Here is a 17,241-nt window from a genome sequence, read left to right on the forward strand (position 1 = left end):
TAGGTACACAGGTAGACTTATGGCATATTCAGTAACATAGAAGCTTTAACAGACAGACACCATGTTAGAGACTCTGGTTAGGTTAGATGTAGCATTAGAAAGAGAAATGAAGCCACCCTGGATCTGAATATGATAGAAACAGATATAAGTACCATAAAAGGGAAATAGCACTGATTGCCCATGTAGAACTATAGTGTGGGTCTAGAAGACGTGGATTTTTGTTTGATTTTTTTTTTTTTTAACCAAAGGAGGACTTAATTATCTGACAGAGAGTTTTTTTAACTTGTAATTTTATTTCAGTACTTCTGAAATATTAACATTTAAAATCCCATATAGTTATGGATCTAAAAAATTTCCCTTACTGGAAGGAATGCAGTGATATAGGATCATGCTCCCTGGAGAATTCTACACACTTCCTCACTCTGACCACAGGAGCTGAGAAGACAGTGTCATTCATTCTAAGAGAGGGCTCCCAGAGGAGGCAGTGTCTAAGTTGAATTTTGAAAAATGGATACAGGTCCTTGCAACAGTTTGCTTCTGTGTGCTACAGTGTGTTTGATTCACGCAGTAGTCAGCTACAAAGCTTATTGGTCTGTCTGTCTCTGCATTCATTCCCCTAGCTAAAATTTTTGATCACTGCTACTATAGCTTCCAGCAAGAGCTCAAGATTGCTATTTTCGTTTTATTTGTACACATGACTCGTAGACCTGCCTGCCCTTCTTGGGGGATCAGCAGCACTCTGCAGGAACCTAGAGGATGTGTAGTGTTACATACAGGGTAAGGAACACCTACCCTGAACACCAGGAAGTTTAATCCATTCCGTCTGAAAGAACAATGAACATTAGGTAACATATTTTTATTTCTATAAGTCATTGTGTGTGCAGATGTGCGTGTACTGGCTGTACATAAGTACCACATTTTCTCAATCTGTGTAAAATATAATGAATAAGCAGCAAATGACAGTAGGCTTAGCCCCTGATGATTTACAAGGAGAGAAGGCAGCTGCCTGGTGAAGCTACTGCTAATAATTAGGGAAGGAATAGCCTATGTCCTGTGCCACTCAGCAGCTCCAACCATTGAAATGACAGCCAGTTTTCTTAGCTCTGTAACCCCCATTCTTTATGGGCCAGGAGTTAATTTCTTGTTGAGAACATTGCTTTTGATTGTCATCATCTCTGCTATCATTATAACATCAGGTGTGACATGATGATTGAAAGTCCCAAGTAGAAACCATGATGGATGAGCAAGAAAGGAGTTGTTTTTAATGTTTCTTTTAACATTGTTAGTGAGGAAAAACTATTTTTGAAACCCCCTGGACTGAGTTTTTAACAGGGCCCTGTTGCCAGTTCTGTGGTTGACAAGAAAATGATAATGCTTTCTTTGGCTCGAGTGAGCTGCAAGAAGTGTCACAGCACTCCCTCCTTGTGGAGAACAGCTCTCAACAGGACTGATTGGGAGGGAAATTAATAGGCTTCCCATTGTTCCATGCATTTTTGCCAGGATATTTCATTAGTGTAAACACTGAACCCGTTGTCATCTCGTTCAGCCACTTGACCCTGGTGATTTTCAATTCTGCTTGTGCCATGATGAAGTACAGCAGTGGCATGCACGAGACAGGCACTAATTATTGGAAGCAGAATCATTGCTGACCCAGTACGAGATTAACTGCTCCTTTGCAGTCTTTATTCTGGGATATTAGCAGTGTCTGGTTATCTTGCTTCAGTTGAGGGATTCAGGACAATAGCAGTGCTGATGGTAATGTTGGCAATTTCCCTGTTTGTTTTGCAGGTCACTGCCAGGGGCTTTGGGCCGCTGTTACAGTTTGCCTACACTGCCAAGCTGTTACTCAGCAGAGAAAACATCCGCGAGGTCATCCGCTGTGCTGAGTTCCTGCGCATGCACAACCTAGAGGACTCCTGCTTCAGCTTCCTGCAGACCCAGCTCTTGAACAGTGAGGATGGCCTGTTTGTGTGCCGAAAGGACACCGCATGCCAGCGCCCGCATGAGGACCATGAGAACTCTGCGGGAGAGGAGGAAGAAGAAGAGGAGGAGACGATGGATTCAGAGACAGCCAAGATGGCTTGCCCCAGGGACCAGATGCTTCCAGGCCCCATCAGCTTTGAAGCCACTGCCATCCCAGTAGCAGAGAAGGAAGAGGCCTTGCTACCTGAGTCTGATGTGCCCACAGACACCAAGGGGAGCTCAGAAAAGGACACACTGACCCAGTACCCCAGATACAAGAAATACCAGCTTGCATGTACCAAGAATGTCTATAATGCATCATCACACAGTACCTCAGGTTTCGCAAGCACATTCAGTGAAGAAAATCCTGGCAACAGCCTCAAGCCAGGGCTTGCCATGGGGCAGATCAAAAGTGAGCCACCCAATGAAGAGAATGAGGAAGAGAGCATCACGCTCTGCCTGTCTGGAGATGAGTCTGACACCAAGGACAGAGCAGGGGATGTCGAGATGGACCGCAAACAGCCCAGCCCTGCCCCCACCCCCGCCCCCACCACCCCCACTGGAGCCACCTGCCTGGAGAGATCCAGGAGTGTGTCCTCGCCTTCCTGTTTAAGGTCTCTATTCAGTATAACAAAAGGTGTGGAGTTGTCTGGCCTGCCCAGTACATCTCAGCAGCACTTTGCCAGGGGTTCAGCGTGCCCTTTTGACAAGGGGATCACTCAGGGTGACCTTAAAACTGACTACACCCCTTTCACAGGGACTTATGGACAGCCCCACGTGGGCCAGAAGGATGTGTCCAACTTCACGATGGGGTCGCCCCTCAGGGGGCCTGGGTTGGAGGCGCTCTGTAAACAGGAGGGAGAGCTGGACCGGAGGAGTGTGATCTTCTCCTCGAGTGCTTGTGACCAAGTGAGCACTTCGGTGCATTCATATTCCGGGGTGAGCAGTTTAGACAAAGACCTCTCTGAGCCGGTGCCAAAGGGTCTGTGGGTGGGAGCTGGCCAGTCCCTCCCCAGCTCACAGGCCTACTCCCACAGCGGGCTGATGGCTGACCACTTGCCAGGAAGGATGCGGCCTAACACCAGCTGCCCGGTGCCAATCAAAGTTTGCCCTCGCTCACCCCCGCTGGAGACCAGGACCAGGACTTCCAGCTCCTGCTCCTCCTATTCCTACGCAGAGGATGGGAGTGGGGGCTCACCCTGCAGCCTCCCTCTCTGTGAGTTCTCCTCCTCACCCTGTTCCCAGGGAGCCAGATTCCTTGCCACAGAACATCAGGAGCCAGGCCTGATGGGAGATGGAATGTACAACCAAGTCCGACCCCAAATTAAATGTGAGCAGTCTTACGGAACCAACTCCAGCGATGAATCTGGATCGTTCTCAGAAGCAGACAGTGAGTCGTGTCCTGTGCAGGACAGGGGCCAGGAGGTAGGGAACCCACATAAACTCAAGCATGTGACCTACTCTCTTGGTCCTTTAGACTTTTCCCTGCCCCCACTACCACTCCCAGATTGTTCTTATTTGCCAAGATTAAAGGTGACAGTGAAGGGACAGCCCCCATCCATGGAGGCAGGATACCGTACGCTGAATCGAAATCAACCACTTTTGCTTTAGAAGGAACTAAATATTTGATCTATATTTTACTATTCACTGAGCAGAAGTAGCTGCTTAGTGAAAAGAGTGAGTCTAATATATGAAAGCACATTCAGGTACTTTGGATACCCCCTCCCAGGCCCTCCTCCTGCCTTCCCCCTCTCTCCTCCATCTGCTTTGAAAGGATACTGCGTTTTTCACCCTCATCCTTGCTCTTCACCCCTTCAGTATGAAGGGAAATGTAGACTGTTTCAGAATTGATGGATTGAAACCAAATAGATCAACACAAAACAGGTGCTGTCCCAGCACCTTGTAAGTTTTCCTTGTCAACAGAAGACCCCAGGGTCATCCTGTGTCCATCACAATGCAGGTGATAGAATGCTGGCCATCCAGCCTGGTCCCAGGGTCACTGCACAAGGGCCCTCATCAACACACATAACTGTATAATGGCTCACTTCCTGAGCTCCCACAAAATGAGAAGTCATTTTGTGGAGTAGTGGTTTTATCTACCCTGAAAGTAAAGTGCTTTGTAGATAAAAAATATCTAAAGCCTCTGTCCATATCTCACTACCTGTGGGAGAAGAAGCAGGGACAACAGCAGCCACATCATGAGCAAGACTCATGTGACTTAGGAGAGAGAAGAATGGGAGCCTCCATAGATCCCTACTTCCCCAACACAAGTGTTCCTAGACAGACGCAGGAGTCTGTGTCATGACATGGCACTCTCTGCACTGTCTTGCTGATGACAAGGAACCAGCCTGGGACACACCTGTGCCTCAGACCTGCTTCAGGAGCAGCAGTGAGCAAACCCAGTCAGTGACAAGTCCTATACTCCTGTGTCCAGAAGAAAGGAAGTGCGGTTCTTGGGGGCCAGTGCACTCAGGACTCCTCTGCACTCGCTGGGTGTTAGCCTCTGTGGGGCAGCAGATGTTAACCTAACCAGACAGCAGAAATGCCACACGGGGTGAGGTGGCTTTTTACAGAGCCACGTGCGGTTTATTCAGCCTCCGCAAGGTTGGCAGGCAAGAAGCACATGAGGTTTTAGTTCAGGCATGTTTTGAAAATAGATTCCAGAGCTCCCTGTGCCAACTGTAGAAATGCCCTGTGGTCACTTCCTCTGCTTTGCTGCTGTCCTGTTACTACCTGGCACAAATGGAGAAAGACAGAAAAACATTAAAAAAATTGGATATAACTAAGAAATTACAATGGAAATATGAATGGGAACTATTCCCATTCACATGTACCTTATCCCCATAGGTTTGGGATGCACCCAGTATCCAAGTGTCCTGGCCTCAGGAAGATTGAGGTTTTGTGAAAACAGGGAAGTGACCACAACTTCTTTGAGGTTTGTTTTTAGTCCCCCAAACTGTTAGGAAATATACCTGATGCAGAAAGCTCATCACTGAAAAGTTCATTCACGTGATGACTTATCCTGCCCTGTATTGTGTGATAAGAAGACAAATGTCTCAGAATCTTTGGGTTTTGCCTGTCCTTAAAAGGTTGTGTTTTTATGGCATGTGCATTCAGGTCAGGATCTGTCAGTTTCAGATACAGCTCCTTGTGCCCCTGTAATAGTCCAAAAGAGAGCCTAAAGTCACTTTTTGGAACTCTGTGGTATCAGCAAGAGCACATGTGTCTTTTCTATGTTCAGACTATGTCAGCAACCACCTTAGGACTGAAAATATTCAGTTAGAAGGATGATTTTTTTTTCAACCTATAAAATAGTCAGGAACAGGACTAACCTCCCCTAAAGAAATACCCCTGCTTTTAATTTTTGTTTTTATTTAAATCTCTCGTTTGCTGTGTTAGTCAGTTTTTTGTCACTGTGACCAAAATACCTGACAAGAATAATTTAAAGAAGGAAAAGTTTATTCGAGGCTTATGGTTTCAGAGGTCAGTCTATGATTGGCCAACTCCCTTACTCTTGGCCCAAGGTGAGGCAGAACTTCATGGTGGAAGGGCATGGGAGAGGAAAGCCCATGCTAGCCAGGAAGTAGAGGAAGGAGCACAAGGAGCCAGGGACAAGATACATCATCTCCAAGGGCATGCCCCCAGTGACCAATTTCTCCAGCCAAACCCCACCTGCCTGCAGTCAGCACCCGTTACCATAGTTCTTTTAAATCATTTCTTCTGTCAGATGGATTAATACATCGATTCGGTTACAGTCTCTCATAATCTAATCATTTCGGCTCTGAACACACCTGCGCCTTCTAACATGACCTTGTGGTGGGTTAGAAGGCAGGAGAAGACACCTTATATCCAAACCATTACACCTGCATTCCCAATCAACGAGAAAATGGACATTTGCCAAAGCTCTCTGCCATCTCAGGAGTCACACTTAGCCTCTCTCAGTAGCTCATTTTGTTCAGAAGAGAGAGAGTCAAGCTAAACCTTTTCCCAGTTTGACATTTTAGGTTTCCTAGAGTAGAGGAGGTTAGGTTTTCCAAGAAGTGATTGCGTCCCAGGGACTTGGCATGACTGCTCCTCTGGGAAGTCATAACTTTTTTTCACGAGTTATTTTGACCCTGGTGGAAGTGTTGTTCCCAGGACTATGCTGCGGGCAGTTCCTTCCCCACATGAGTTAGAACCCATTTTTCTCAACTGATCCAGAAGCCAGCATCTGTTAGACTGATTCTGCCCTGACCTGCTCTCATATGGAATCCAGGTGCCTTCTCTTCCAGGTAAACCTCGAGGAGACACCAGAATCAGAAACCAAACATGGGGTTCCTACATGCAGCCCACCACCCGTCTAATACTTCAGGTGTTCCTTCCCAGTCTGTCTTCCTCCACCTTTGTAAGGAGGCAAAACATTAGCTCAAAAGAAAAGGTTGATGTATCTTATCTTCCACAAGATGTTCTAGTTACCCCATGTTAAGTAGCTGTCCCACACTCAAAAATTTTTAAATTTTTAATTTTAATAAAAATCTTAAATGTTTAATTTTTAAATTTCTCATCCTTTTTAATGCTTTCCTAGCTTAAAAAAAAACTTAAATTGGTGTAATATAGTTCTTCAGCAATTAAATTTCACTTAATTTTTTTTTTTTTTTGGTGCTATTGATGAAACCCAGAGACTCACACTGGCTAAGCATGTGCTCTACCTTAAGCTACACCCACAACTTTCTTTTTTTAAATACTAAAATACAGACTACCCAGCCCCAAATATACCAAATTTAACAGGATTCTTCTGTGTCTATAATGATATATATTCACATATTTTAATAGCATTATGCTGTATAATTCTCAGCAACTTCCTCTTCCACGTAGCTACCCACTGTGTACATGCTTCTAGTTGATCACATAGGGCCAACACGTGCTTCTCTAATATCCGTAGCTCCCATAAGTCATAATTTATTCAGCCATCACCTAGCAACAGATATTCCAATTGCTTCCACTTTCTTCCCCCCTATGAAAATTGCTCCAATAAACATTTTTGTGAATATTTTGTTAGTACTGGTTCTTTTCTTTTTGTGGGTTGTAGTCCCATAAGTGAGGTAAAGGTTTTATCCTTTTACTTAGACCATCTAACTTGCCAAAAAGTTAACAGGTTATAGCCATTCATATACCCTTCAGCAAGTAAGGAGTCTCCATTTCCTCCATTCTTGCCAGTGCTAATTATCATCAGTCTTTTAAATTTGTGCTTATTTGATGGGCATGAAATGGTGACTGACAGTGAGGTTGACATCTTGTTTGGTGTATATTCACTACTTATATTTCCTTTCCTATGATTTGCCATTTTACATCTTTCTTTATTCTTTTGTGGTATTTAACTTTAAATCAATTTATAACAACTTAATCCTGAATATTAGGAATATTAATCCTTTCTCATAGATGTTGCCTTTATTTTGTCCTAGTTTTTTTATTATTTATAGTATTTTTTCCATATAGAAAAATCTTAAATATTATGTAGTCAGTGTATCAGGGTGTCTTTTTTTTTTTTTTTTTTTCTTTATGACTTCTGAGTTTGCTGTATTCCTTAAGAAGTCAGCTTGTAAATTTTTTCTCTTCCAAAGAAGAAAAAAGTGAACAAGTCATATTATTAAATGAAAAAGTCACAAACCAGTATGCAGAACAAGGTCCTAATTCATTTCATAAAATACATGTAAGTAATAGTACCAGTATACAGAATAAGGTATAGTTGGAAGCAAGTTTTGGAAAAGGGAGTATAAGGCTGTAATTTTTGGTGTAAGTCTGTAATGTTTGAATTTTATATGTGTGTGTATGTATATCTGAGCACACACACACGTTCATTATTTTCTTCAGGGAAGACATAATTTCTATACCATACAATTCATTGTGTCAATCAGCTTTTCATTGCTATGACAAAATACCTGAGAAAATCAACTTAAAGGAAAATAGGTTTTTGGTTCATGGTTTCAGAGGTTTCAGTTCATAGGTGTTTGGCCCCATCACTTTGGACCTGTGATAGGTCAGAGCATCATGTTGGGAGAGCATGGTGAAGCAAAGCTGCTCACCTTTTCCAGGTAGCAAAGAGAGAAAAAGAAAGGACCAGGCACAAAATATACCCCTCCAGTGCATACCCCCAGTGATCTACTTCCTCCAACTGGCTCCACTTCCTATAGTTTATACCACCTCCTAATAATCCTTTCAATTATTAACTCATCAATGGATTGATCTTTTGATGAGATCAGTGCCTGCATGATCAAATCACTTCTCAAAAGCCCCACCTCTGGACTTTGCCGCATTGTGGACCAAGTCTTTAGCACATGAGCCTTTGAGGAATGTGTCTATCCAAATCATAACATTCACCCTATTTAAATGAATGATTCAGTAGTTTTTAATATATTCACAGTTGTACAGCCTTCTCTAAAAAATTTTCTTTACCCCAGAAGGAAACACTGTACCCATTAACAGTCACTCCTCATTGCCTACTTCCCTCAACCCCAGGCAACCACTAATCTACCTTCTGTCTCAGTACATTTGTCTTTTCTGGAAATTTTGTATAAATTGACTTACAGTACATGGACTTTTATGTCTAGGTTTTTTCACTTATCATGTTTTCAAAATTCAGCCTGGCCATTGATAATAGCCACCAAGTACATTATCAAGTTTCTGAACATCATTCCTTTTTATTGATGAATAATATTCCATCAGTGGATCCACTTTGTTGAACCATCTCACATTTTGATGAGTCATCACTGGTTGAGAAATTTGGGGGTTGTTTACATTTTCTAACCATTATGAATAATGCACTGAGTATGAGTTTTTTGTAGACTGTTTTCACTTCTCTTCATTGTATATCTAAGAGTGGAATTACTGAATCATATGATAACTCTATATTTAGCTTTTGAAGAACTACCAGACTGTTTTTCTAAGGTGACTGTAACATGTTACATTCCCTTCCACAGTGTATGAGGGATCTGGTTTCTCCACATCCTCACCAACCCTTACATTGTCCGACTTTTTTATCGTAACCATCTAGTGAATGTGATGTGGTATCTCATTATGGTTTACAGGTGTGTTTTTAGAATTTGAAAATTGAAGAAAAGTCACACTTTTCCAAATAGTAACCTTACTAGTAAAACTGTTTTGTACCCAAAGTGTTTGTAATTGTGGATTTAGTGGGTTTTTTTTTTTTTTTCTTAAGCACTAGAAAGTAGATTAGCATTAATTAGTTGGACTTGCTTTATTAACATGATTTATGTTGAAGGGGATAAAAGTAGACGAGAGTGAATGTATGAGGGCAGAGGAAGAGAAGAGAAAAATACCCTTTAGAGCAAACACTGAAATGGTGCAGAAGAAAGAGCCATGTCTGACTTACCCTATCCACCCAAATGCTGACTTTGAAACACATTTGTATGTAAAATTTTTACAATCATTTTCGTGGTTTGGTGAATCAGGCATGTTTTTAGAAGTGTCTGTAAATGGTCTGCTTCATAAAAAAAAGACCTTGAAGGGCAGTGTAGAAGTTGGCCATATTTCTAATTGAAACAGTGTTTTCCTGTTGTCTGAACTTTCTCAACATCCGGAACTCCAAAGAATTCTGTATGCCTGGAAGAAGAAACCAAGTGGCCAAGATAGTGAGGGATGATAGAAATCATACCACGTATCTACAGGCAGATCAAGCTTTTCTAAGCACTTTCTTCATCTGTTATCCAATTTTATTCTCCATAGCAACCCTATAAGCTACATAGGGCAACTGTTACCTCTGTCTGACTCGCAAATCTTGAAAGAGCATTAGGACAGAGAGGGTGACCTGCCTGGAATCATACAGCTCATTAATTTCAACATGAGGATAAAATCCCAGGTATCCTGCTATTTGTGCTAGAAACTGGCCCATGAGAATAGAGGGTAGAAGGACAGTTGTGCTGGAAATGCTTCTTAGTCTGGGAGGGGAGATCGGGTCATTGGCATTTTCCCAGTACTGAGCTGGCTACCTCTTTCCATCAGTCCAGTGGGTATCTTGCCACCTCCTCCAGCAGCTCACCAGGGTGAGCATCTTACAAGAGCACAGGGTTAAGGCTTCAAAGAGCTGACTGCACATTGGTATCTCAGGGCATCTTGTTTAATATGGCCCTACTACTGCAGCTTCCACCCAACATCTGTTAGTGAAACTAAGACAGATCGGGCAAAAAATATTCACAGACCACTCTTCCAGTAGGAATTCCAAAGAAAATAGATCTTGTTTTGGGATTTTGCTACAAAATCTGCAGCTCAGTCCTCCTGTTCCAATAATCCTTACCCAGCAAATGAGAAGTACCAGGCAAGTGAAATGTGTGTTCAGAGGCATGGCGAGATGAGATGGATAGGGTACCACTAATTGCAACTCCATAAAAAAATGTGCAAAGCAGCTGGGCACAGGGGTGCACACCTGAAATCCAGGCTACTTGGGAAGCTGAGCAGGAGGATCGCAGCCTCAGCAACTTAGTGAGATCCTATTTCAAAATAAAAAGGGCTAAGGATGTACCCCCGTGTAGAGAACCCCTGGGTTCAATCCCCAGTATGGGGAAAAAAATGTTAAACAAATATCATGGGGAAATCCATGAGCCAAGAGAGTTATTATTTGGGGATGGGAATTTTTTCCTCTTTTTTTTTTTTTTTTTTTTTTTTGTCTCATATTTGAATTTTCTGTAAGAAGTTATAACTACTTATAATTAATTTTTAAAGTTTTTTTAATGAGGAGGAAGGGGATAATGAATTCAGGTAGTTGTTGGCAAGCTGTTCTGTTTGGTGAAAAGGAAAGACTTTGAAGACTGGTATTGGGGTTCTGGCGGCAGCCTGCCATGTTCAGGCACTCCATCTGCCATGCCAACAGCATGGGGGAGGCACATTTAGGCTTCATGCACCAGCCAGATATCACAGCTTCCTCCCACCCTTTTGCAGCTCTTTAGGCCAGAGGTCCCTGGGCATGCTACAGGAACCATCCATTTCACTGACTGCTAAAGAGCTGGAGCCCCTGGAAGATTTAACCCTCCTCCTCCGGACATTGCTTAGGGGAGGCAGTGCAAATACCATACTAAAAACCAATACCAATCTCTAATCCTTTTTCCTCCTGTGTGTTCCAGAGGGAAGCGAAGAGTCAGCATTTTGCTGGGGCTGGGTAAAATCAACAGTAGCTTATTGTGCAAACCGTGACAGCAGCCTGTAGTGCCCTCTTTGGCCCTTGACTTGCTGACTCAGTGGCTGCTCCTGAGTCTCTGAACTCTACTAAGAACCAAAGCAGCAGACTCGTGGCTGAAGAGAATCAGCACCGATGAAGCCCACATGCACTGCCCCTTTGATGCAGCCTGCCTGCCTGGAGCCGCATGTGGCTGGCTGAATACAACGGAAGGCCTTTCAGACAGGTGTTGGTGATAGTGGGCAGGACTCTTCCTCTTGTCAGGTTGGCTGTTCTGCACTCTTCATGAGGGTCCAATGAAGGAAAACCGAATCACTGCGAAAAAGGGAAGAATCAGTGTGTGGAGGGGCAGTAATATGTTGAGTCCTGCTGGGCCTATTTGTGTTGTAGTAACTCTGGGAGAAAAAGGACAACCCCAGCCTTCCATGTGTTTCTGCTTTCCAAGGCCCAGTCGCATTCCTTATCTGACTTTTCAGCCCCTGAGTGTGAGTAGAATGTTCTCCAGGGGACCAAAGGGCTGATGGCTGCTCCTCATCTGGGGGGAAGATGCCTATTGGCTCGACTTACCACTCTGCAAGCAATAAAGGGATGGTCAGGCTCCCACTGTGGCCCTCCAGGAACAAGTCAGGGGACACCTCAGCTAGTCAGTGAAAGTTCTTCCCTGCCGCAGGGGTAACAGCTCTAAAAAGACACAAGAGCCAGGGATTTCTTTTGTTGTTTTGTTTTTCTCACATGGAAGAAAGTCTGTAGTTGACTATTTTCTTTTCCTGTGACGCTTTTTAAAAAGCAGCCTGAGTTGCAACAGCCCTGCTGAAATGTCATATGGCCTTTTGCTTCAAGGACTTTGAAACTAGCATTGTTGATTTTTCCCTTTTCCTGCCAGTCCTATATCCTGTCTCCCTTGTGTTTTATATTTACTGTCTAGATGATTTTTAAATACAGAAGCTCTTGCTTTGGAAGCCCTTTTGACTTATGCTGTGGCCTGAACTATAGGTATATTTTCTTTCTGAAAACAAGAGCACACAATATGGAACAGAAGCAAAATCGCTTTGTTGTCACCAGAGGGGGAAACTCCAGGAACCCCAAAAGTGCCACAACCCCTGCTGTGTCGAAACATCCGTGTCTCCAACAGACAGACCTCTGTGTTACAGAGTCACCGTCCAGGATTTGTGTGTCTGTTTGTTATCCAGAGGGTATAAAAGGGAAATCAAACATTCTTTCATATCATTATAAGCCTTGTGCAAACACAGCCCCATGGACAAAGGCCTTTCCCGAGCCTATAACAAGGAACTGTTTGTCCTGGCTGCCTGTCTTTAGCAGTCAGAGCAGGGCTCAACTGAGAGTAGTGTAATGTGCCCTGCTGCGATTTTGCTTTCTTGGGCCAAAATTTTACAGGTGTCATGGGACATGGTTCACCATGTGGAAGTCCAATCAGAGCACCCATTGGGAACCTTTAGCAAATGCCACGTTGAGCTGGCTCAGAGCTAGGAAATAACCTGACAAAGAAATTGCACCCAACTACGGAAAAGTCAAAAGATCATTTAGTGTGTTTGCTTTTGCGCATAGGGATTAACTAGCCACGAATGCCAGGATCAGGACTCACATCTGCCCGCATCTGACGCAACCAAAGAAAAGGCCTGAAATTAGGATAGAGTAGCTTCATCCTCAGTCCCTTGAAAGACACCGACTTAACACAGCAGCATCAGAATATTAATGAGGGGTTGATTCCTTTCCTGTAAATATTCCAATTCATTAAACCCAGGCTTATGTGTTTTTCTAACTACTCATATCAAGTCTTCTAGAGCTGTGGTGTCCAGCAAAGTAACCACACCCTTCATGTGGCTAGAGAGTCCCTGAAAGGTGGCCAGTCTGAGCTGTGATGTGCTAGAATGGTAACATATATATGCATATATATACGAATATATGCTTTGGGTTTTCGAAAAAAAATTTAAATGTTAAATGTTTCTAAATAATTTCTGTATCAATTACATGTTATAAATATTCCAGCTCTGTTAGGTTAAATAACATGTTATTAAAATTAATTTTACCTATTTATTTTTACTTCTTTTAATGTGGCTACTGGAAAATTTAAAATCACCTATGTGGCTGCTGTTTGTGTTACATAGCACTGGTCTAGCATGTGAATGAAGTGTAGGTTTGCAGTGCCATCTGCTGGCCCATCCGAAGCAGGCTCATATGTATGCAAAAACTCAGCCCTCTGAGCTAGTAACAGTTTCCTGGACAAACCCTTGTAGCCTTCCTTTACCAGGAGTTCCTGAAGCAGGACCAAAATTGAACCCAAAAGTGCTTGAATTTGTCAGTAAGAGCCTTAGAAAGGGTAGTAACAAACTTCTTGAAGGTGCAGGCCTATGTTCCTCACCTCATGGGTGCTCAGAAGGCCCTGGAAACAGAAAACGTTGGTTCACTTCTCACTTTCTGCACTAGAGGTTTTTACGTTTACTTGTTTTCATTGTTTGTTCTCCTCTTAAGAAACATTTCAACCAGCCAGCTGCAGTGGTGCATGCTGGTAATATCAGTGACTCATGAGGCTGAGGCAGGAAGATCACAAGTTCTAGGCCAGCTTGGACAATTTAGCCAGACTACCTCAAAATACAATAAAAAGGATTAAGGATGTAGCTCAGTGGCAGAGCACCCTGGGAAAGAGGGAGGAAGGGAGGAAAGAAAGAGAAAAAATATTTCAAACTGTCTTCTCTTTAGATAATGCTTATTTGCCTTGACTTGCAAGAGTTTGAAAGTAGAACTCTTGCTGATAAAATACCAACATTGATTATTTATTGCTGTATAATAAGTCATTCCCAAACTTAATGGTTTATACAATGATCATGTAATATCTCTCAGAGTTTCTAGGAGTCAGGAATTCAGGAGTGGCCCATTTGAGCAGTACTTATAGGATTTCTTATGGGGTTGAAGTGGGTGTTCATCTGAAGGTTTGAGTGGGACTAGAGAATCCATTTATTGGTAGCCCATTCACATGACTGGCAAAGAGAGGCTTGCTGTTGTCTGGAGGTATTGTCTCATCTCCATGTGGGCTTCTCTGCAGAGCTGCTTGAGTGTCCCTATGGCATGGCAGCTGGTTTCCTCCAGAACGAGCAATCTAAGAGGGCTAAGAGGAAACTGCATGCCTTCCTAGCCTCAGGAAATTCACTCCATTCTGTTGATATGACAGGAATGTGCATCACACCTCTTGATAGAGGAATGACAACATTATGTTATAAAAGAAAATGTGAGATTATATAGCCATTTTTGGAAAATACAGTCTGCCAAAGAACCTAACACTTACACAGTTACAGTGCATAACAGAGGACAGCTAAAAAGCATACCCCATTTTCCAGATGAGGAAATTGAGGCTCCGAGAGGTAAAATAACTTGCCAGGGGCCTCATGTCTAGTAAGGACTAAAACCCTTTGTTCAAGTGTTTTACATAAGTCATTAGATAGTATTTCCCTAGAGGGGCTACTTGCCATTTTATTGAGTTATGTATATGTCTTGTGGCTGAAGGTTTTGACTACCTATGGAGCCCCTCTTGTAAAAGTGCTACAGCAATGGAAAAAATTGACACAACTTCCATGTAATTTGCCTAAAAAGTTTTAGGAATGACCTGCATTGTACTTAGGTGTTTTTATTCTGTTTGATTATCCAAAGATTTCATTCATCTTACTTGTATTTGAAACAAGAAAGAATTAATTGCATCTTGCTTTCAGTAGTTCTGTTACTTGGTGACCTTCAAAAGAGGTGTGACCATTTTCTGATGGACTACCTGTCAAAATTAAAAATCCAACTGCTATAATCTATTCTGTTTTTCTTGGTTTCAGGTCAAACTTCCTTTTCCTGTAGATCAAATCACAGATCTTCCAAGGAACGATTTTCAGATGATGATTAAGATGCACAAGCTAACCTCAGAACAGTTAGAGTTCATTCACGATGTCCGGCGGCGCAGTAAAAACCGCATCGCAGCTCAGCGCTGCCGCAAGAGGAAACTGGACTGTATTCAGAACTTAGAATGTGAAATCCGCAAATTGGTGAGTTGACCCATCATTTGTGTTCAGCAACCCGGAACAACAAGGACTGATGTAAAATCATAGCAATGAAGACTGGAGAAGTAGAGGGAAAGGAGCACCCTTTAGAGACATTTAGATTTATTTTTTAAGAGATTTCTCAACAAAAATAATAGCTTTACATCTGCATTGTGTGTTCATGTGCAGGTGTGTAATCAGGTAATCATGTGTCACATCCTTCAGTCTTCCATATAGAATGTTTTTTATTTTCTATTTGATATGTAATAATAGCAGATATTTATTTCATGCATCTTCTAAACTATTTTTATGAATGATCACATTTAATCTGCGCTATGACTTAGGTAGTATTTTATCCCCATTTATAGAAGAAACTATGATGCAGAAAGATTAGGTAAATTTCCTTCAATGCAAACCCAGATGTCTGATTCCAAATGGCATTATTTTACCACTGCTTTCTCTGCCTCCCAGCAGAAAAGTATAGGTGAGAGATAGGACATCTGCTTACAGAGAGGCAGTTGCTTAGTGAGATGATCTCCTAGTACCCTTTGCCAGACCCAGGGTCCTTGATTTTGCGATCACTTCTAAAAGTGACTGCCATCTCTTCCCTGTGCCTGAGAATGTTTTATCTCAAGAAAAAAAAATTCACATCTCCCAAGTTTCTCTAGGCTCAGAGTTATGTGTCCCACCCTTCTCCTTGAGCATACTCAAGCTATAGGAAGTAAATACAGCAAATACAGTAAATACAGCTCCTACTATGGCTTTAAAGACAACCAACTTGACCTATTCAGCTTTACCTCTCTGCCATCCAAATTCTGGCCTCAGATCTGTGTCAAACTGAAGAAGAGGGAGGCCACATAATGTGGTCATGAACTAAGTTTAGGTTCTTAATTAGACTATTTGCAGAAAATTCTTTGCCACATGGTAAGCCTAAGAGTAAAGATGAGATATGTGGGGAAAGCCCAAGAAGTGTTGCGTATTTATTGTTAATATAACCTTGGACTTCAGGTGTTTGTTGTTCCTGTTTTGACATGAAGCAGGGAAAATCTGCCCATGTTCAGTAGCTCCCATCACCTACAAAGGAAAGCCCAAGCTCCTTAGCAAGGCCAGTCCTGTGGAAGACTGGATAACAGGTACCAAAATATAATTAAAGGAGTAAAGTCCAATGTTCTACAACACAGCAGGGTCACTATAGTTCATAGCAATTTATTATTTATCTTATGAAGGACTGGAAAAGAGGAGCTCAAAGCTTCCCAACAAAAAGAAATTACAAGTGGTTAAGGAAAGAGAAATACTAATTAGCCTGATTTGATCATGCGCCTTGTATTCATATGTTGAATTATCACACTGTACACCATGAATATGTGCAATTACAATATGTCAAATTAGAAACATTTTTAAAGACATACCTTGCCCTCCATGAGTCAGTCTAACTGCCCCTCTGGCATCATCTTTCACTCCCTTCTTAGGATTCAACCTCTAAGAATATCCAACTCTCCACAGTTACCCCACATCTCCTGCCATTTTATACTTCTGCCCTCGTGCCTACTGACTCCCCTCTACTATGGACATTCCTCTACTTTTTCCTTCTCTAGCTGGCTCCTTTGCTTTAAGAATCAGGTCACCTCTTCAGGAAGTCTGCCTTTGCTGAGTCTCCAGTTAGGCTGGGCCCCTGCCCTGAGAACCCTGATCTGCCCTCTGACTCAGTGCTTTTCATTCATTCTTGGATTATTTGTGCATGTGTCTGTCCCTGCTGCCTCCAATCCTAGACTCTAGGTTCCTCAAGGACAGGACAGTGTCTTAATGGTCTTTGAATCTCCAGTGTTGGCCCATTGTTGGCTTTTAAGAACTGTCTTGCACAAAAACTTACTGGAAATTGTGGCAGTTTAGGTCAGGAGATTAAGAGTTTCTTCTTTTTTCCAAATTTTTCCTTAAGGCTTTTTGTTTCTTTGTTTTGGGTTCTTTTGTTATGTTTTATTCTTTGCAGTGCTGGGAATCAAACCCAGGCCTCACGTATGCTAGACAGGAGTTTTACCGCTGAGCTTACATGAACAACAACAAAACATAACTTAAACCACA

At 42.5% G+C, this 17,241-nt stretch overlaps 1 protein-coding gene across 12 annotated transcripts in view; it reads left to right on the forward strand.

Moving 5' to 3' along the window:
- The window catches only part of BACH2 (BTB domain and CNC homolog 2), a 336,154-nt gene that overhangs the window by 312,233 nt on the left and 6,680 nt on the right, over positions 1 to 17,241 (forward strand). For all 12 annotated transcript variants that reach the window (XM_079146715.1, XM_079146712.1, XM_079146710.1 and 9 more), the window contains 2 exons: positions 1,789 to 3,387; positions 14,962 to 15,168. In XM_079146715.1, the coding sequence (XP_079002841.1) occupies positions 1,789 to 3,387; positions 14,962 to 15,168 (1,806 nt within the window). The remainder of the gene's footprint in view (positions 1 to 1,788; positions 3,388 to 14,961; positions 15,169 to 17,241) is intronic.

Source organism: Sciurus vulgaris, assembly GCF_902686455.1.
Source record: "Sciurus vulgaris genome assembly, chromosome: 7".
NCBI classification, from domain to species: Eukaryota; Metazoa; Chordata; class Mammalia; order Rodentia; family Sciuridae; genus Sciurus; species Sciurus vulgaris.